Here is a 20,673-nt window from a genome sequence, read left to right as displayed (position 1 = left end):
AATCAAATTCAAAATATAAAATTCAATAGAAAATATCAAAAAATTTTGTTATATAATTTTTTCTGTGTAGACAATATGGATATCTAATGATAGATGCATGTTTCAAATTCCATTGCAACGATGTACATATATAAGGTTATAATAAGTTGGACCTACAATGGGTCAAAATCGGGAAAAATATTTTTTAACAGGAATTTTTTTTCACCAAAAAAAATTTTTTCAATAATTAATGAAAAAAAAACGGAAAAAAATATTTAGACAAAATTAAAAAAATAATTTCGAAAAAAAAAGTTTTAAAAAAAAAAAATTATTTTGTTTACCTAAAAATATTTAAAATTTGTATTTTAAAGTATAATTTGGTGAAGGGCACAACCGAATATAGCTCTCTTACTTGTTTTTTATTAAAACTTGCAGAATTAGCTATATGACTAGTTATTTAAAACATGTTAATTATAAAATTACAAAATCACAACTAGTGAGAACTGACGTCCAATTGATTACTTCTGGTGGGTAAAATAACTAGTTTCTAAAGTGCAGTACAAAAAAAGCTTAAAGATTACATAGAGACACTAAAGTGGAAATTGACTTCACATTAGATTACCTGGGTTGTATAAAGTAACCAATTAAGTTCTATTTGAATTTTATTGACTACTTATGCAGTCAATAATGTAAATGTATGGATAACTGTAAAACTAGTTGTCATACTGCGCTCGCTATTTGACATTTATGATCCGCATACTCTGACGCTTTCATGGGAAATAAAATATTTTTTAAAATTTTTGACTTTTTTTATTTCTAAAATTATTCCAGAAAAGATTTAATTTTTTATCTTTATATATATAATTCTTCTGTACGTGTGTTAGTAACTGAACTCCTCCTTAACGGCTGGGCCGATTTCGGTGAAATTTGTTGTGTGTGTTTGAGTGGATATCTGGATGGTTTAGATTCACAATTGACCTATATAGGAACAATGGGCATGACACCTCCCATACATGACACCTCCCATAGTGAGAGTCTTCAAATTTTGTGTGAGCTATGGCAGAACAACGTTTGCCGGGACAGCTAGCTTTTCTATAAAATATTCCAGAATTTTTTTTTTTTGCTCAAAATCATGGTTTCATGTCATAAATTGCCCAAAAATTCATGCAAAATATTTTTGGAAGCAGGTCTTTTTCAAAATATTACCTCTAGCAAAAAGTGGGACAAGGACGGGCAGCTGGACATGTTTTTATTAGGTAAAGGAATAATCAAAGAACTTATTTTGAAAATATGTCAAATAAAGAAATTTATGGTTTTTATAAATTTTCCATCAAAGTTGAGTAATCATAATATGAACTAATTAAAATCACTTTTGCAAGATTGTTCATATTTGCGAATGGCATCTAATTCCCATCTACAGCTATTGAAGTCAAAAAATTATTAAGCAGTTGAATAAGAATTTAGCCACTACCCTGTTGATTTAGATTTCAACACTGTGTAGAAAGATAAAATACTTTAAAAAAAAACGAAAATAAGCTATTCATATTTTAAAAAGCTTAGTTCACTAAGTTCATATTTCAGAGTACCCAATGGAAGTAAAAAATGTTCATATTTTTGGTTATTCATATTATCGCGAGTGCATTTTATATTGAAAAAATGGATAGTTGATAAATATCGATTTACCTGGACAAACACAAAGCAAGTAGTACAATTTTTTTTGAGATACTTCAGATACAGTATACAGCGGATCAAATTACCTATAATGATATGTTTTTTAACACTGAAAATCATTCAACTATGATGGGCTATATCTTCTGAACCAAAAAACTAATTGTAATAAGAGTAGAATATTTGAAATCGTTGGACAGTTTTCTGTAAAATTGATTTATTAAATTTTTTTTTATTTTTGATTTTTGCAACTTCACTTGTTCTACAGAAGCCACTGTGCAACATAAGGCTCAATCGCGAAGGCCTTATGCCAGAAATTATTTCTAAACATTAAATTCCATGAATTTTGTGAACTAATAAAGACAAAATTTTGGTCATTCCTTTGAATTTGTTGGGTTTTATTTATAAAAAAAAGTATTTAAACATTGATTATGCCTTAACTATGTTTAAAATTTTGATAAGTTACCCGGCCTTTGTTTCTAAAAAAAAACACCCCGTACATTTAATTCAATTTAACAATACTTTTAATAGAAATATATTTCTAAACATAATTTTTGATCTCAATAGCTTTAAATTTAGAAAAATAAATAACTTAAAAATTCCTATTATTTTTTTCTTTTAATTTTTTTCTTGATTTTATTTTCATTTCTTTTAGATTATTTTTAAACAATTACAACCATACCTAATACTTGCTTATCTATTTATGGCAAGTAAATTACAACCACACATTTAGTGGATTAATTGTAATAAAAAAAAGTACTATTTATTTTATTAATGAAATGAATCTGAGTTTAACTTTCTTTTCTAATAGCCTATAATCTATTAGTTTAAACGATTATAAAAAAACAACAATAAAACAAATTTATTTTTTACACGCGTCATCATGTACTGCTGCAGTACAATACAACTGAAGTATAAAATTAATTAATTGTAACCAAATTGAATTGAAGTTTTCAGCACTCTCTATTTTCATTGAAATATTTTATGCTTTAACTTGGATTGAAGTAACAAATTAAAAACATTATGTTTATTTATTTGTTTATATTTAATTTAACAAATAGCAACAACAATAACAACCTTTAAATGAAAACAAAAACAAATTGAAACTATTTGTCTTTGTAAGAAATGAAAGGCGATAAGAGCAACAGATATGTATGTACTCGTATGTAGCAACAACATACAAAGAGTCTAAAGTGTAAAAATCGACAGACAAATAATTACACTTTTTTTACAGTGAAATGTAAATATCAGTCTACATACATACAAATGTAATTATACATGAATGTGTAAAGATGTAATTTAAGACCACATCATTTCTTATATGGGTAAATAAATGAAAATAGTTTAATAGACAAATATAGTACCTTAACTGGGTCAAAATTTTTAGTCAGTTATCTGCCACTATTGCAACTATCGAAGTCTGTATTTATTTGTGTATATATGTATTTGTTTGTGCCACATTATACGTACTCGTATAAGGTGTTTTTGTGGCCATATCATTCATTCATTCATTATTTGTAGAAACCGCAAAAGGCAAATGAACCATTATACGCAGTAGTTAGTTAGTACATGGGCGGTAAAACTATACCCTCTACATTTACATACATGCCGAATATTGATAGTGCTAATCAGGGATGTAAATATGGGTACAAAAGTACTATTTCATCATATAATATAAACTCAGAAAAGTACTTGACTTATAAGGTACTCTATTTTCAACAAATTTGTCAATTACTTTCTACTATATTTTTAAATTATTTTGTCAATTATTTGAACAATGCAAAAGTTCCTTAACATTACCTTTGTGAACGAAAACAGGATTTCAGCCTGAAACCGAACTTAATCTAATGTTCTGCTTATTCCAAAACATAAAACAATATGGCAGAAATTTTGCACAAACACGACTGTGCCGAATCTTGAAATATTGAAAATATTTTTTTGATCAAAATGTTTTTAATGTTTTATTCCCTTCACCAAAGTATACTTTATTTCTAAAAAGGATTGAAAATATTTTTTTTTTTAAAACATTTTTTTCCAAAAAAAAATTCAAAAATTATCCTTTTTAGAAATTTTTGAAAGATTCAAATATAGAGCTCTTACTGGTTTTAAAAAAAAAATATTTTAAAAAAATGTTTGTGCTGAAAAAAATTTTTTGGTAAAAAAAAACTCGTGTTAAAAATTATGTTTCCCAATTTTTACTCATTGTAGATCCAAATTATTATGGCGTTATATACGTCGTTGGAAAGTTCTTTCAAATATCTATCATGAGGTATCCATATTGTCTTTATTACTGACATAGTAATTCAGATATATGTACATCAAAAATAGTTCAAAAATCGACGTTGTGATTTTTGCTTATATCTCAGCCATTTGTGGGCCGATTTTCTCGACTTTAAATAGTAACTGAACCGGCACTATAGCGCATATATTCATGTTAGAATCATGTATGTAACTTATTTGATGGCTACGGAAAGTTGATAAATATACTTTAAGGGTTCGCAAATGAAAAATGTAGAAATTACAAGTCCCCAAAAATTCAAGCACTTTTGTTGGAATTTGTCTTGAATGCAAATATAATTATGTTTTAACTATTTTTCAAACAAAAAACATATGGCCTTTTTACTAAAGAACTCTATTGATATAAAGTGTAATATAATTTTAATTCAATTGCTTGACTGTAATTAAAGGCTTGAATTACACTTGAATTCCATTAAAATGCTTATTGGCTACCTCTAATGGTGAAGGCTATAAAAATTTGACTAAAAAAGTACCATTTTTCTCATTTATGGGTACAATTTGTAAATGTTATTTAACAACTCTGTTACAACTTTATACTACATACATTCATTCATTCTTACAATAAGTGCTCAATAATATTGTGTGGTGCACAGTGCCACTATTTATTTCTAAAAAGGATTGAAAATATTTTTTTTTTTAAAACATTTTTTTCCAAAAAAAAATTCAAAAATTATCCTTTTTAGAAATTTTTGAAAGATTCAAATATAGAGCTCTTACTGGTTTTAAAAAAAAAATATTTTAAAAAAATGTTTGTGCTGAAAAAAATTTTTTGGTAAAAAAAAACTCGTGTTAAAAATTATGTTTCCCAATTTTTACTCATTGTAGATCCAAATTATTATGGCGTTATATACGTCGTTGGAAAGTTCTTTCAAATATCTATCATGAGGTATCCATATTGTCTTTATTACTGACATAGTAATTCAGATATATGTACATCAAAAATAGTTCAAAAATCGACGTTGTGATTTTTGCTTATATCTCAGCCATTTGTGGGCCGATTTTCTCGACTTTAAATAGTAACTGAACCGGCACTATAGCGCATATATTCATGTTAGAATCATGTATGTAACTTATTTGATGGCTACGGAAAGTTGATAAATATACTTTAAGGGTTCGCAAATGAAAAATGTAGAAATTACAAGTCCCCAAAAATTCAAGCACTTTTGTTGGAATTTGTCTTGAATGCAAATATAATTATGTTTTAACTATTTTTCAAACAAAAAACATATGGCCTTTTTACTAAAGAACTCTATTGATATAAAGTGTAATATAATTTTAATTCAATTGCTTGACTGTAATTAAAGGCTTGAATTACACTTGAATTCCATTAAAATGCTTATTGGCTACCTCTAATGGTGAAGGCTATAAAAATTTGACTAAAAAAGTACCATTTTTCTCATTTATGGGTACAATTTGTAAATGTTATTTAACAACTCTGTTACAACTTTATACTACATACATTCATTCATTCTTACAATAAGTGCTCAATAATATTGTGTGGTGCACAGTGCCACTAGACGACGACACACTAGAATTTCGAGGTGTAAAATTACATGCAGTCAGATAACGGGATAACCATCTACTAGACAATTACATATTGAATACAATACTTGTTTTATTATTTATTATTTGTATGTATGTTTTGTTGTAATGATATAAGAAATTATTTAATTAAATTATGTAAAAAATTTACCAAGTTTCTGTGGTTTTTCTGTAAGTTTCCTTAAAGTGAAAATTCCATGCTGAGAAATTCGCTGTGGTTCCACTGATAATGTGAACTAATTTTAGTGTCTGGCTGTTAATGTTTAAAACCAACAGGAAATTTTATACTTTTACAAGGTAATAATTCTTAAATGTCATTAGCTTAGTGTGCAAAGAAGCTAATTCCATTTTTATAAACTTTACAGGAAAGACAAAAATACATTACAAAATATTTTGTAATCGGGTTTAACTCTAAATGTAAATTTAAATCGAATAAAAGATTATAATTAGTTTTCTAATCGAGTGATCGATTAATTTACACAATTTTTTAATCGAATAATTTGTATCACTAGTAAAAAATTACACAGTGATAGAAAAGTTAACTAAAAATATGCAATTATGTTTTAATGGAGTTCATAAAGTATGGAAATACTTAAAATTTTTCAACTCTAAGATAACGATATATAAATTGAATTCTCCAAAATTTTAAATTTATTTTTTTATTTTAAATTTATTACAGAATTTCTGTCTTCCTTAAACATAAAAATAATTAAAATTCATAAAAGTGTTTTCTGATATCCAAACCCACTAACCCTAGTTTTTTGATCTGCTCAGTAGTCTGCATCTACAGATAAATAGATCCAAAACACAGGCATATGTATATTGAATATATTTGGTAGTACTCTGTTTAATTGAGTAGAAGTGTTTAATAAATAAATGAGGGCATAACAATTTTCAACACCCATAATTATTGGAGGAATATAAATAAACACTTTTCATTATTATAAATAGCACGCCCTTGAAATGTTTCTTAAATAAATAAAATCTGTCATCACTTTAATGATATATAAATACTTAAGATTTGAAATTGTAGGATTTTTTCCATAATTTAAATCAGGAAATCATAAAAACGAATCAACAGTTTTAAGAAATTTTAAAAAATTAAACTTGTTAATCTAAATAGCAAACCATTATAATAATTTGTTTAAAAAAATAATTAAATTTGAGTATAATTTTCTAACCATTGGTTTAAGGATCTGTCACAGCCCTGTTAAAGTTACAGAAACTTTCATATAAATTGTTAGAACTAGAAACGAACCCTAACTCTGGGAAAATAATTACGACACTATTTCTTTCTAGTATAATTTCAACTGATTAAATCACAACTAATAAAAAATTTAAACAAACAAAGAGAAATCAGAATCGTAGTAGCAAACGAATTTGTTGCCAATCGAATGATTCGGTTGCACACACATAATTTTTCGGCTCTATCAAGAGAAAGTCAGTCGATAAAGAAGAATTTCGGTTTAAGGAACCAAACTTTTATTACGCCTTCTAAAATTTTGTAGCCACAACTGTAAAATTGGGTCACTGAGGTAGAATCATTTGATTGACAATAAATTCGGTTGCTACTACGATTTTAATATCATTTTCTACTTTTAAAAAGTACCAAACAATATTTTACTCATTTAATTGCTGTATTCATAGAATAAATACATAGAACGGAAGGAGAGAGTAATATATATGGAAAAATTGCTCTCTTTTCACACATACGGGTGATACAATAACAAAATTCATTCAATACATTCTCATGAATTAGGTTTTTGACAACAGACTTAGGTTTTTGGCTCTCAGTTACCTATCTAGTTGTTGTCTATGGCTGTATTTTCGAAATTTTAAAAGTTTTAATGGCTTTTGAGAAGGCTTTTCTCTTTTTTCTACAATTTTGTAACAATTTCTATAACTGAATTGTAAATAGATAAAGAGTATTGTTTTATGAAATATCTTTGACTTCGATTTATTCACCATTTGATTATCGTATGTATTTCTATATGTTTCAGTAACTGAATCAAACCGGTTCTTTAAATGTTGTAAACATACACAGAGAAAACAAATTCGTGATAGCAACCGAATTTGTTGACAATCGAATGATTCGGTTGCACATATAGAATTTTTCAGTTCTAACAACAGAAAGTCAGTTGACAATGAAGAATTTCAGTTGAGGTAACCAAACTTTAGTTACCCCTTACAAAATATTGTAGTCACAACTGTAAAATTCGGTCACAAAGATAGAATCATTCGATTGGCAACAAATTCGGTTGCTATCACGAATTTGTTTTCTCTGTGTAATAAGATATAAACGGATGAATTTTAAATATTACCCTTTTCTTCAGATTTTAAAGTATTCAGTCTCAAATTTTAGTCCAAAATAAAAATGAATTAAAATTGCAACAAACTCTAAAACGCGATATTTCTCCTAACGTTAAATCAGTACATTGCTTTAGTACATTGTATTAATTGAATTTTTTAATTAAAAATAATATACATTCTATCTTCTAAAAATTATTTTTTCTTTTGCTAGCGTTAAAAGTTATGAACCAGACCTTCGAATTTATTAATTCAAAAAAAGGTCTGCAATTCATTCCATAAAGCAATTTTAACTTCATTTAAATGATTTTATTTGAATAGAATTTATTCATTGTTGAATTAATTCAAAATGGAGTTAATTAATAATAAAATTCAACCTTTGAATGGATTTTTATACCCTCCATCAAAAAAGATGTCATTCTGTTTGTAACACATCGAAATATTCATTGAAGACCCACCAAATTATATATATTCTGGTTCCTTATGCAATTCTAAGACGATCTAGCTATGTCCGTCCGTATGTCTCCCTGTTTGTCTGCTGAAAACACGATAGAACCCAAACGAAAGGAGCTAGCTGACTGACTATCTCTGTTGATATAATTTGTTTGCTGTAGTCCCCATACAAATGTTTGAGCCGTCATAAATATGTTGATTATGCGACAATCCTAATAAAATTTTGCACAAATTTGTTCTAAGTACTCTGAGATTATACTGTAAAGTATGACGAAATCGGGTAACATTTGTCCCTAGTCCCCACAAAAGGTCCCCCACAGAAAATGTCTTGAACATTCATAATAGTCTTATAATAATTACAATTAAATCCTGATGAAATTGGACATAAACAAGTTTTATATGAACGTAAATTTTTCTGCCAACTTTTGTGAAGATCTGCCACATATAACTCCTATATCAGAAAAATATTTTATTGTCACGTATTGATTACTTGTTTTAATTCAAATCTATTCCAAATAAAATTAAAATATTTTGTCTTCATTTAATTAGTTTATTCCCTAATTCAAGCACATTGTTGGAATTTGATTTGAATACAAATGTATTGAATTTCTTTTCAAAACAATTAAATATTTTTCAAACAAAAATCATTTGCCTTGAATTTATGTTTCCTTTTTACTGAATAATGCTATTGAAATAAAGTGTAATTCAATTACTTGACTATAATTCAAGGCTTGAATTACACTTACTTTCAACTTGAATTCCAGTAAAAATGCTTATTGGGCTTTTTTACTTTTAATCATTTACAAAACAATTCCAAAATTCAAGCACTTGAAAATTTTGTTGGAATTTGACTTGAATGCCAATGAATGGCTTGAATTTATGTTTCCTTTTTACTGGAGAATGCTATTGAAATAAAGTGTAATAAAACTGTAATTCAATTGCTTAAATATAATTTAAGGCTTGAATTACACTTGCTTTCAACTTGAAATCCAGTAAAAATGCTTATTGGGAATGATTTAAAAAAAATGCCTAAAGAATATTTGTACTAGATTTGAATTAAAGATAATTTGATTTTGAAAATTTGAATTAAGAATTACTTCTATCGAATTTTTATTTTTCATTCAGGAATACAATAACTCAGGAACGCAACACTTCAAAAAGAGTTTAAATATTTTCCAAAATTATTGCAAATAAACAATTATTTAAAAGGACTTTTAAAGAAATTGACAATAAACTGTTAAATAACAAAAAAAATACCAATACCAAATTTTTGGTAAAATTTCTTACAAATTTCTTACAAATTTCCATTAAACTTTATTAAATTTTTACTTCCTATGTAGTTTTTTATTAAAAAAAACCAAATTTATTTGCTTTATTAATTTCAATTAATACTCCTGCTGATCTTTCGTAAATTTCTGAAGCATTAAGGTGCTTAATTAATATTTTTATTAGCTTTTAGCACATCACAAATTAATTTATAAAATTGGCATATAATTAGTTATAATTATTACTCATCATCTTTATAGTTTTGTTTTTTATGTTTGAGTTATTACCTTAGAAAAAATATTTGTTAACAAAAACATTAGAAACGTAACAAAAAAAAAAAACTATTTAAAGAGGAAGTTCAGATTGCCAAAAAAAAACTTGGCTACACAAGAATTGTTGTTTATTGGTTAACAAACATAAAAACCAAAAATTGAAAATATGCTGAACATTAACTTTAAAAATGTGAAAGTTTTGGTTGTTTTTTTTAAGTACATAATATGTGCTTAGAATTAATAATATTTATTTAGTTTTAGTTACCTTGTGGCCCTTGCAGACATTCTAGCTCGATCGTGTAATCCCAACAATCTAGACTGTTAAGTTTGGAAAGTGAGGGCAGACCATTTATGTGGCCGCCATTTGTGGTCATTAATGAGGGCGGCACACGTTTAACATATGAACCATTTGTCAGCTCCCAAGGACGTCTCAAGTCATTTGACATTTCGCCATCCACTTGATCGCAACAATTTTCCATGTCCTCCTCATTGATGATGCCAAAGACATCGGACACACTAGATCTACCATTCGAGTTGTGTTTGTAGTCGGGGCAGGTGTTGTGGATGTTGTTATTATTTTTATTCGAGTTGCTGGTCGTGGATGTCTGATAGTTATTACCGTTCTGTGTGTGATGACCATTAACTGTGGTGCTGGCACCTGTTGGCAATGATGGTGATCCACGTTCATTCACTTTCGCTGTAGCTGCCACATTTGGCGTTGATGGCTGACAATTATTGCCATTATTCAAGTTGGTGTGGCTTTGGCTGTTGTTTTTGCTTGCAGTGCTGCTGCAGCTGCCATGACCATTTATAGTTCTGATGTCGTTGGTACCATTTATGGCAATTGTACTTTTGGCCAGATACGCCAGCGAACAAAATGGTTTACTGGTTTTGTTGCTATTACCTCTGCTGGCTGCATTTAAGGCATTTTTATTCGATTCTCCAATTTTTATATCACTCATTTTTATGTGTTTTTTTTGTATTTAAGTTGTGTTGTAATTAAAATTATTATTTGTTTTAGAACAATTTTCTTAACATGTTCTGTAAAGAACTTTTGTTTGTAATTCCCAAATGGTTTGAGAATTTGTTTGTTATTTTGTGTAAAACTTATTGAGTTTTAATTAAAGCTGTTTGGTAATAGTTTTAAGTTGTGTCTTTTTTAAAAATTTCGAAATTTATTTTCACTTTTTTTTAAAAAATTTTAATTTTGTTTTCAAAACACTTTTTTGTAATTAATAATTGTTAAACGTTTTTAATAAAACTTTTCTTTAAATGCAATATTCTGTTTGAGATTTTTTAAAAAATTCCAAAATTTTATTTTCAAATTATTTTTTTTAGTTGTTTCAGCACTAGAATTTGCTTTTATACACTTTTGAAATGTTATTTGCTTCTTTTGTTCTTGGAATCCTTCTCCTGTTTGGCCATTAACTTTGCTTTAGTTTCCAAATAGTTTATTTCCTTATTATAATGTCTGTAAAATTCTTTTGTATTCTGCACTATTTTCTTCCTTTTTTTTCATATATAATTAAGAAAATTACACCCAATAACACTAGTTAGTCCAGGCACGAATAATGTTTGATAACTAGAAGCTGCATACCACAGCATTCACATTCTCATACACCGAGTAAGTAAGTGCAGTGCAGTGCTGCAATCTTGTATAATTTACAATACAAGTTGCTTTGCAACCTGGCCAAGTAGCAGGCAGGCAGGCAGCCAGCTACAACTGCAATAGTTGCTGGCAACAAACAGCAAGTAAGAACCAGAATTTTACAATAATTTCTGCTGCTGTTCTTCTAAAAGTCAATGCACTGAATTTGCCTTGAAAATCAACAGAATCACGACCGGCGGTGGCAGCTTTTGCAATAGAGATAGATAGACAAGACAAGACGAAAAGCCAAGAATCGATAGCATTTACCACTGACTGTTTTTTTTCAATTTTTTCTTTGCTTTTTTTTTGTTTCTACTTTTTCACTTTAACTATAAGTTGGGATTATCATCATCAATAATAAACCATACAAAAAATTTACACCACACTTTTTTATTATAAAATTCATTAAAAAAAACTCAAATACATTCACAAGTCATCTGTTAAAATGTTGTTCTTTTTTTGAAAAAAAAAAAATTCTTTTCAAATGTCGCGCAGGCGCTGAGGAATGTTTCAAGACATTTTATTGTGGGCTGAGTCACACACAATACCAGAGCAAAAGAAGAACACTTTAAGATACATTTACTACTTCACTCGCTCTTTGCGTTTTGTTTCTTTTCTATTTCATTTATCAAAAAATTCTGGTTTTTTATTATTTCTTCTTCCTTGTTTTTTTTTTATATCTCAAAACTCATTTCTTTTTTTCAGTTTTCTTTTAAGATTTAGTCATTTAATGTATGTGCAGCATCATTGCGTTTTTAACTCCAAACAAATATTTCGAAACCCCCAGTTTAGTTTAAACAAAACAACAAAAAAAAAATCCAAAGATCATTTACAACAAAACGACACGAAACCGCAAACGAAAAACTATCTAAGCCCCAAGCAACCATCAACACGTTTGTGTAGCGTTCAGTTACACATCCAAAAAACGACTGAATCCAAGAGTACAAAAACTTCACTGTCTTGATTAGATAGATCCACAACGGGCACACACAACGTGTTGGTTTTGTTGTTTTGTTTTCAAATTCAACCGTCAGTTGTGTGCTGTGGTGTAGTGTGTCTTTAACGAATGCCACGTTAATCAGCGAGTACGAGTTCGATTAGTCAGTCCCCACTGCTCTACACTGTACTCTATAATAATTGCGTTGTCTGCCTAAGTACACTCGCATCAACGAGCAAAGTAATCAAGCATTTTATAAATAGCGAGCGTGGCAATGTGATCCACAATTTCAATATAAACAAAATAAATTTAAGAAAACCAAAATTGCAGGTAATAATGCAACTACAATGAGAACGTTGGGCGACAAATGTGACTAATTTAGAATTTTTATTTAAAATTTATTCAAATGTTTTTTTTTTTGCAAAAACAAGTAAGAGTTTTTTACATATTTGTATAATAATTTTTGCATCTATAACTTAGGCATTTATGGACCTAGAAAGTCTATAAGATGTCTTTTAATTGGCAATTTTTCCATTAGTAGGGCAATTCGAATAATCGAAGAAAATATACATTTTTGTTCGAATTAATAAACTTGTTCAGTTTAGAATAATAAATTTATTTTCAAGCAAACATTTTTAAAAATCACTATAACCTTATATACATCATATTGTCTATATTAGTGACTTAGTAATCCAGATATATATCAAAAATAGGCCAAAAACGAGGTTGTCCTGGATTTTTCCTTATATCTCAGCCTTTTGTGGGCCGATTTTCTCGATTTTAAATAGTAACGGAGCCGCAAGAATTCACGATACATTGATGTATCAATCATATTTGTAAGTTATTTGGGAACTACGAAACTTGATTTCAACATACAGACGGACTTGGCTATATCGACTTCTCAGTCTATAACGATCCAGAATATATATACTTTGTGGGGTCGCAAATGAAAAATGTAGAAATTACAAACGGAATGACAAACTTATCATTGTGAACTCATAGTACTCATCACCAATATATTGGGTGCATGACTTAAAAATGCGGGATTTTTTTAAATTTTTAGTTTTTATTTTGAAACATTCGTACAATATAAATTTATTCAAATTATTGTCCGTTGTTAGCTATGACCTTTTCCCATCTTTCTGGCATCATATGGATTCCGAGCCAAAAGAACTGTTCATCTTTTGAGGCAAAGAACTAATCAAGCCAATAGGGTACTCTATTTCAAAGTGAGAGCGTTCTTCATCGATCGAAACAAATAGTAATCGGACGAAGCATGGTCTGGACTATAAGGAGGGTGAGGCAAAATATCACAAATATTTCATTCTAAATACTTTTTAACAGGTAATGCTACATGTGGCCTAGCGTTGTCATGATAGAATATCACGGTTTCATGTTTGTCCGCATATTCTGTTCGTTATTCGGCCTATACTCGCTTCAAACGAATCAGTTGCTTCAGATTTCAGCAGCTCATAATAGATAGAACCCTTTTTGCTCCCACCAAAAACCGAAAATTAACATAGCGCCATGGATATTTGGCTTTGGTGTCGATTCGGCTGGTTGGCCGGGCTTCATGTGCGATCTATAATGCTTCGGGTTGTTGTAATGTTTCAATTTTTCATCGGAAGTAATGATTCGTCGCAAACATAATTTTCTTTTACAGCGCCCAAGCATAATTCCGTACATGCAAAATCGTCTTTCAAGTTCCAATTTCCCTTCTTTTGCATGAAAACTGCTGCTGAGTTTTACCAATTGTTGATGGAGTAATACCTCCAATTCTTGGTTTTCAAACTTTTTTTGGCTGGCCTGGGTTATCTTTGAACCCCACCAACCATCTCTCGCACGTTGAAACCGTTGGAACACATTCACCATAACCATTGGTGAAATTTCGGAAATGACGCGTCATTTATGATCAATTTCACACACTTATAAGAACGTGGAAGGCGCCTTAAAATGAATTAATGAAAGTGATCAATTATTTTTTCAAATCATATTGAAGAAATAAGGAATACCAAGCGGCAAACACTAGTCATTCTCCAAAAGGACAATACGAACTCTCTTAGGTTGACTCAAGACCTGTCTCGTTGGATTCCCATTTCCGTTCACAACGAATTGTACATAAACGAACGAGAAATGCTGATATTAATGGATTAGTTATAGCAATAGATGGAATACCAACCACTAAAGGCAGACCAATCTCCACTCAGGTTGGCTCAACCAAGTAAAAGCTCATTCATGTTGTGGTATCAAGTGGTTACCACACAACTACAATCTTATAGATTGACCCAAACAAATGACTCACACGAATTGATGGAAAGTCTTATTTGGCACCAAAAGAATTTATTTTTATAAGATCGTGAGTGGAGATGAATACGTTTAAAATGTCCCAGGAGAAATCATGAATAGCAATCACTATTCAACAACACGAGCTCGAACATTATGGTGCAAACTAGTCAATGTTGGACTACTCAAAATATCGAATTTATGATCAGCATATAACCCGGATTTGGATCAATGACTGTAAATTCTGCACAACGACATAATACAGGCTCGCATAGGTTGGGACAAAGCAGTGACTTTTTAAGCACTCGAAACATGAAATTTAAACATAAACAGCAAGTTCATGAAGAAGAAATTGTTTTCGTTCGCTATAGGAAGCCGAAGAACTTTATTTGAAAGAGAAATAGCAAGAAATAGTTATGTAAAAGTTTTTCCAAGCTAAGATATGTAATAAATAAATTTAAAGTCCATTTTTGGGGTAACTTCATTCGTAATAGATATGTGGCTTTAAAAATTAGTTCAAGCATTTTCCCCAAATTTTCCTAATGTGTTATAATCAGTAGCTTTGCCGAAAGTTCAAAGGCCGATCAGTGAATATTTTTTGTTCTGAAAAATTTAAACTCAATTCAAAAATGCATTCCGAGTTGGCTACAACCAATTACTTCATTCTGTACGCCTAATCGCTTTAATTGTAACTCAATCCCCATTTAAAGGAGAATTTCACACAACCAGAACAACATTTTTATTCGTTGCTACAAGTTTTTAAACTCGTACTCCCCATTGAACATGCTACAACTAATTGCTCTCTTTTCAACAGACCCCAATATTTTTAGGCTCTCTTTTTCTTAACAAAAACTCGCTAAAATCTATGTTATCGGTATGTTGTTTTGTGTGTATCTTTACACCTGTGTGTTACTTTATTGGGTGGCATATTCGTTGGATCGTTTGTGCTCTTAGGATCCAAACTCACTCTTCATTTCTTTACTCGCTGCTGTTGCACACAGCCTATAACACTGAGGCACTCGAAAAAAAACATAATTTATTCTTTAGAGATTTTTCTCACACTTTATTTGTTTGTGGGTCTTTGTTTTTTTATTTCTTAATAGTTGCGTTTATATGGAATTTTTTTTTTGTTGTTTCTTCTAATGTTGATGTTGTTCAGAGTGAAGTGGTTTGCTATCATTATTATTATTGTTATTATTGTTTTTTTTTATTTTATTTGATATGTTTTTTTTCTTTCATTTAGGGAGAGGTAGCAGCGCCTGTATAAAATATTTACTTTATTTTCTTTGGTATATTAGAGAAGAATAGATTGTTTATATTACGGTATATTGAAATTGTACTCATAGATACCGGCAATGTAAATATTTATACTTTTAATGAAAGGTTTTTTTTGCAATTCTGTTAAACAAACATGAACGTTTTTGTTATATTTCTGTGAGATAGTTGCAAGATTTTTCTAACTGCTTAGGAACTATAGTATAGTACACTATAATTATTTTGTGCAGAATTAAAATGTTAAATATGATGGTTTCATTCATAAGACTAAGATGATTTGTCTAGATAACGGTTGTACTAGTATGATATCTACATGATGATCTTTATTTGAGTACGATATAATCTATAGTTAATCATCAGTGTAATTAAATATTACAGCAAACTAAAATCGGTTGGAAACTATAGCAGAAAAAATATATTTATACAACTGTTATACATAAATTTTTCTATAAGAAAAAACTGTTATGCACAAGATTTCTATAGAAAATACTGTTATACAAAATATTTTCAATAGAAAAGCTGTTACACGCAAATTTGTCTATAGAAAAACTTTTATACACAAAATTATCTATAGAAAAACCTGTTATACACATATGTTTCTATAGAAAAAACTGTTATACACATATACTTCTATAGAAATAACTGTTATGCACAAATTTTTCTATAAAAAAACTGTATATACACAAATTTGTCTGAAAAAACTGTTACACACAACATTTTCTATTGAAAAACTGTTATACAAATACGATTCTATAGATAAAAGCTGTTATACACAGTATTTTCTATAGAAAAAACTGTTAGGCACGAATTTGTCTATAGAAAAAACTGTTATACATATGTTTCTATAGAAAAAACTGTTAAACACAAATTTGTCTATAAAAAAAACTGTTATACTCAAATTTGTCTATAGAAAAACCTGTTATACTCAAATTTGTCTATAGAAAATTGTGTAGCACACATATTTTTCTATAGAAAACACTGTTAAACACAAATTTGTCTATAAAAAAAACTGTTATACACAAATTTGTCTATAGAAAATCTGTTATACCCATGTTTCTATAGAAAAAACTGTTATACACAAAATTGTCTATAAAAAGAACTGTTATACTCAAATTTGTATATAGAAAAAACTGTTATACAAAAATGTTTCTATGAGAAAACTGTTATGCTCAAATTTGTCTATAGAAAAAACTGTTATACACATATGCTTCTATAGAAAAAAACTGTTATACACAGCATTTTCTATAGAAAAACTGTTATACTCAAATTTGTCTATAGAAAGATCTGTTATACACAAAATTGTCTATGCTCAAATTTGCCTATAGAAAAAACTGTTATACTCAAATTTGTTTGTAGAAAAAACTTTTACACACAACATTTAATTATTCTGTATCATTTTGCTAGTATGGTTATAATTGAATCATTCGATTGTCAACAAATCACAACGAATCCGTTTTACCTGTGCAAAAATAATAATGTAACTTTTAGAAGAAAACCGAAAAAGAAATTCCAGAGAATTCCCGGGAAATTTTCTTTGAGCTCTATACATTTCTCGAACGTTTCTCCAATTATGATCGAGATAATCAAAATAGGCATTTGATGAACGATTCACCCAGATTTTGAGTGCTGTTTTGTGTCTGAAACGGTTCTAAAACTCGTCCGTATTGCAGTTGAACAACGCCAAAGTTGTCACACGATTGCGCAAACGCAATCGTTTGCTCACAATAGATTGCGTTCGTCTTGCGAAAAGCTTTCTCCGCAAAAATAATGCCTAATGAACACATGAAATTCACTTTTTTCCATTTTCTCCACAATCCACGAAGTTGTCTGCAATCAATGGCTGTCAAACACAAACTAAATGAAGCAGCTTGACAGGAGTCAACTGACAGATGCATATTGACAGGAGCAGAATTATCCTTTCAGTTAAGAGGCGTGGCTAACAAATCACTAAGTGCATTACCATTATTTTCACCGGCACCCAGACAGTCTACTTGTATGTAATTAGAAGAGCTATAGAATTGGAGATCTGTCGATCTAAAATAATGAACTATTTCAAATTAAATGAAGTAAATAAGTTTCTTTAAGTATTTCTGCACGTTCCAAATTAATTTTTTTTATTTATCTTTGTTGGCATAATTAAAATTATTAATGTTTTATGGATGCTAGTTTAGCGGTATAATTTATTTAATTTATCGTTACAGCTGGAAATATAATCGAATTCATTCTACGCTCATTTTTGTCCCTAAACTACTACATATTTTACAAAATGCTTATAAAAAGCTGTACGAACACCTGCTTTGGAATTCCTGCAAGTCTGCATATTAATTTGCATATAACATTATCTTTATTTACAACATGTAATAAAACCAAGTTGATTGAATGTGTCGTTTACATTCCTCTTAGCAGCCCCACCTTCAAGAAAGCCGTAAGAAATAGCAGTAGTAAACAATTAAATGGACTTTAATCGTACAAATTTACAAGTTTAAAACTTTCCCAGAACTTTGAGCTGTTAAGTAAGGGCATGCAGTCATATGCACTTACAAATTTGTATTTCCTTGAACACATAAACCTATGTATTTGACTGTCAATCAAACAAAAACTCGTACTAAGGCTTCACAGATATCCAGGCATTAAAACACTTAGGCCAATACACAAACCTAAGTATACATACTTACATTGTCTTAAAGCCTTTTACGAAAACTTCCTAATTAAATTAAGCAGCCAATAAAATGCACATAAATCCAGCGTTTACAAAACTTCACTTCAAAACAAAATACAAACTTACTTACTGCAACAAAGAAAGATACAAACATACAAAATACAAACTTACGAAAAAACATACCAGCGCATAACTTTCAATTACAATGAATTCTAAAGAAATAAAAAGTAAACAGTTTTAATTGAAAAGACAACAAAGAGACAAACTATGATTGCACTTAAAACAGCAATGCAATGCCACCAACAACTACTTACAGCAACAACAAATTATGTACAGGTAACATAACATTGCGTATAATTGTAGAGTTAGTTTGCAAATGCAATTGCAACTGCAACTACTTACTACGAGTTTACAACACATGGAAAAATTCCTTTTGAAAACTAAGGTGCGAGTCAAAATCAACAACCAACCAACAGCAGCAGCAGCAAAAGCTGTATTAACGACAGCAAACAAAAATATGCAGGCATGTCCGGAATGTTTGTAAAGTTAGGTAAACCCAGGTCCCAGACATTCATATGAGTAACTTTTGTAAGTTTTGCTAATAAAATAGACAATACCTACAACACTTTATACCCAGTTGTGTATTTTGTACATTTCTAGATACATATTTACTTGCCTATACAAGTATAGACAAGTACAGATACACAGCAAACCTTTTTGCATTTGGTGGCGGCGAAAAAAGGTGTCTGAATCTAAGTTCGAATACAGACGAGAGTATGAAGAGAGCACTACTAATTTTTATGCTATGGATCAACAAGGTGAATAAATACAAGGTTTAACTATAAATTTAAATATACTGGAAAAGATTTTATGCCTCAGAGTTAATACAATTTCCGTTTCAAGTGTTGAAACATGAGCTTGCGGATTTTAATACGGAAAAAGGCAAATTTAAGGGCACTGCTACACGTTCAATATATACTGACTGCGGTCCAGCGATATTTATTGAACGTGTAGCATGCAGTATTGATGGATCCAAATCGCAGAATAGCCTAAGGGTACTGCTACACGTTCAATATATATTGTGATCTTTGGATCGCGATCTATTGTAATGGATCACGCAAAATTAGTTTATTCTGCGATTTGAATCGCGTTCCATCAATACGGCATGCTACACGTTCAATAAATATTACGATACTGCATCGCGGTCAGTATATTTAGAATTACTACTCTAACTGAGATAGAGAGAGTGAAAAGATGAGAGCTTTTGATAAATCACAATGAATATAAAGTTTTAATTATGTGCGGATTTCGTCTGCGATTTAAGTTGTCAAAACTTCATATAAATACAAACAACTGCATACCGGTACGCAGGCTTGTGTTCCTACACTAAGTTATTTGTATAAATGAGAGTGATGCATAGTGTATTCATTCGACTAATGATCGTTCGATTAATCGAATAATTTCTTACGAATAATTATTCGAACAATTTAAAAATGGCCAATTTCATGTAGTATAATCGAATAAAACGAATAAATGTTCATAGATATTTAAATTTATTAAATTGCTTAAAATTTTTCATAATTTTAAATTTAAATAAGTAATAATGACTCACAAAAATTGTATTGATTCTGAAATTCGACCAATAACTACAGACAAAGGGACTTTCGATCACTGTAGATGAGTGTTCCGATAGCTCCTTCTATAAATATATAAATATTACTTCAAGAAGTTACAATTCTAAACACAAATCTTATAAATAATTTAGAAATAGTGAATAATTAATTTACTAAAGAATTAGTTACTCAATTTAAAACCCGAATTAATGAACGACATAAAAAAGTTCTTAATACGTTTATATTGTATTTGAATTCAGGATCATGTGCAACTAGCTCAATTTTTATTAAAGCATATCTCCAAAAACGGAAACTAAAGGGTTTGCTAGTCAATTGTTTTGTAGATTGTTCGGGAGTTAATCTGATCAGAATATTTCTGTTGAAAATTGAATGATGGACTTTGTTTTCGAATGTTTTTCAACATTATCAATACTTGAATTGTTAACTTTAACGTTCTTTTTTGTTTTCCTTTA

At 29.5% G+C, this 20,673-nt stretch overlaps 1 protein-coding gene across 2 annotated transcripts in view; it reads right to left on the bottom strand.

Moving 5' to 3' along the window:
- centrocortin (cerebellar degeneration-related protein 2-like) overlaps positions 1-20,673 on the bottom strand; it is a 113,167-nt gene that overhangs the window by 71,372 nt on the left and 21,122 nt on the right. Inside the window, exon 1 of one of the 2 annotated variants that reach the window (XM_065508117.1) lies at positions 10,051-10,929. The exons of the other annotated variant lie outside the window; for it this stretch is intronic. Within the exon in view, the coding sequence (XP_065364189.1) occupies positions 10,051-10,747 (697 nt within the window). The 5' untranslated portion in view covers positions 10,748-10,929. Of the gene's footprint in view, positions 1-10,050; positions 10,930-20,673 lie in introns of those variants that run through there. 2 annotated transcript variants of the gene reach the window in all.

Source organism: Calliphora vicina, chromosome 4, assembly GCF_958450345.1.
Source record: "Calliphora vicina chromosome 4, idCalVici1.1, whole genome shotgun sequence".
NCBI classification, from domain to species: Eukaryota; Metazoa; Arthropoda; class Insecta; order Diptera; family Calliphoridae; genus Calliphora; species Calliphora vicina.
Note: the sequence above shows the minus strand (reverse complement) of the source record. Positions and strands in the feature narration are given on the sequence as shown.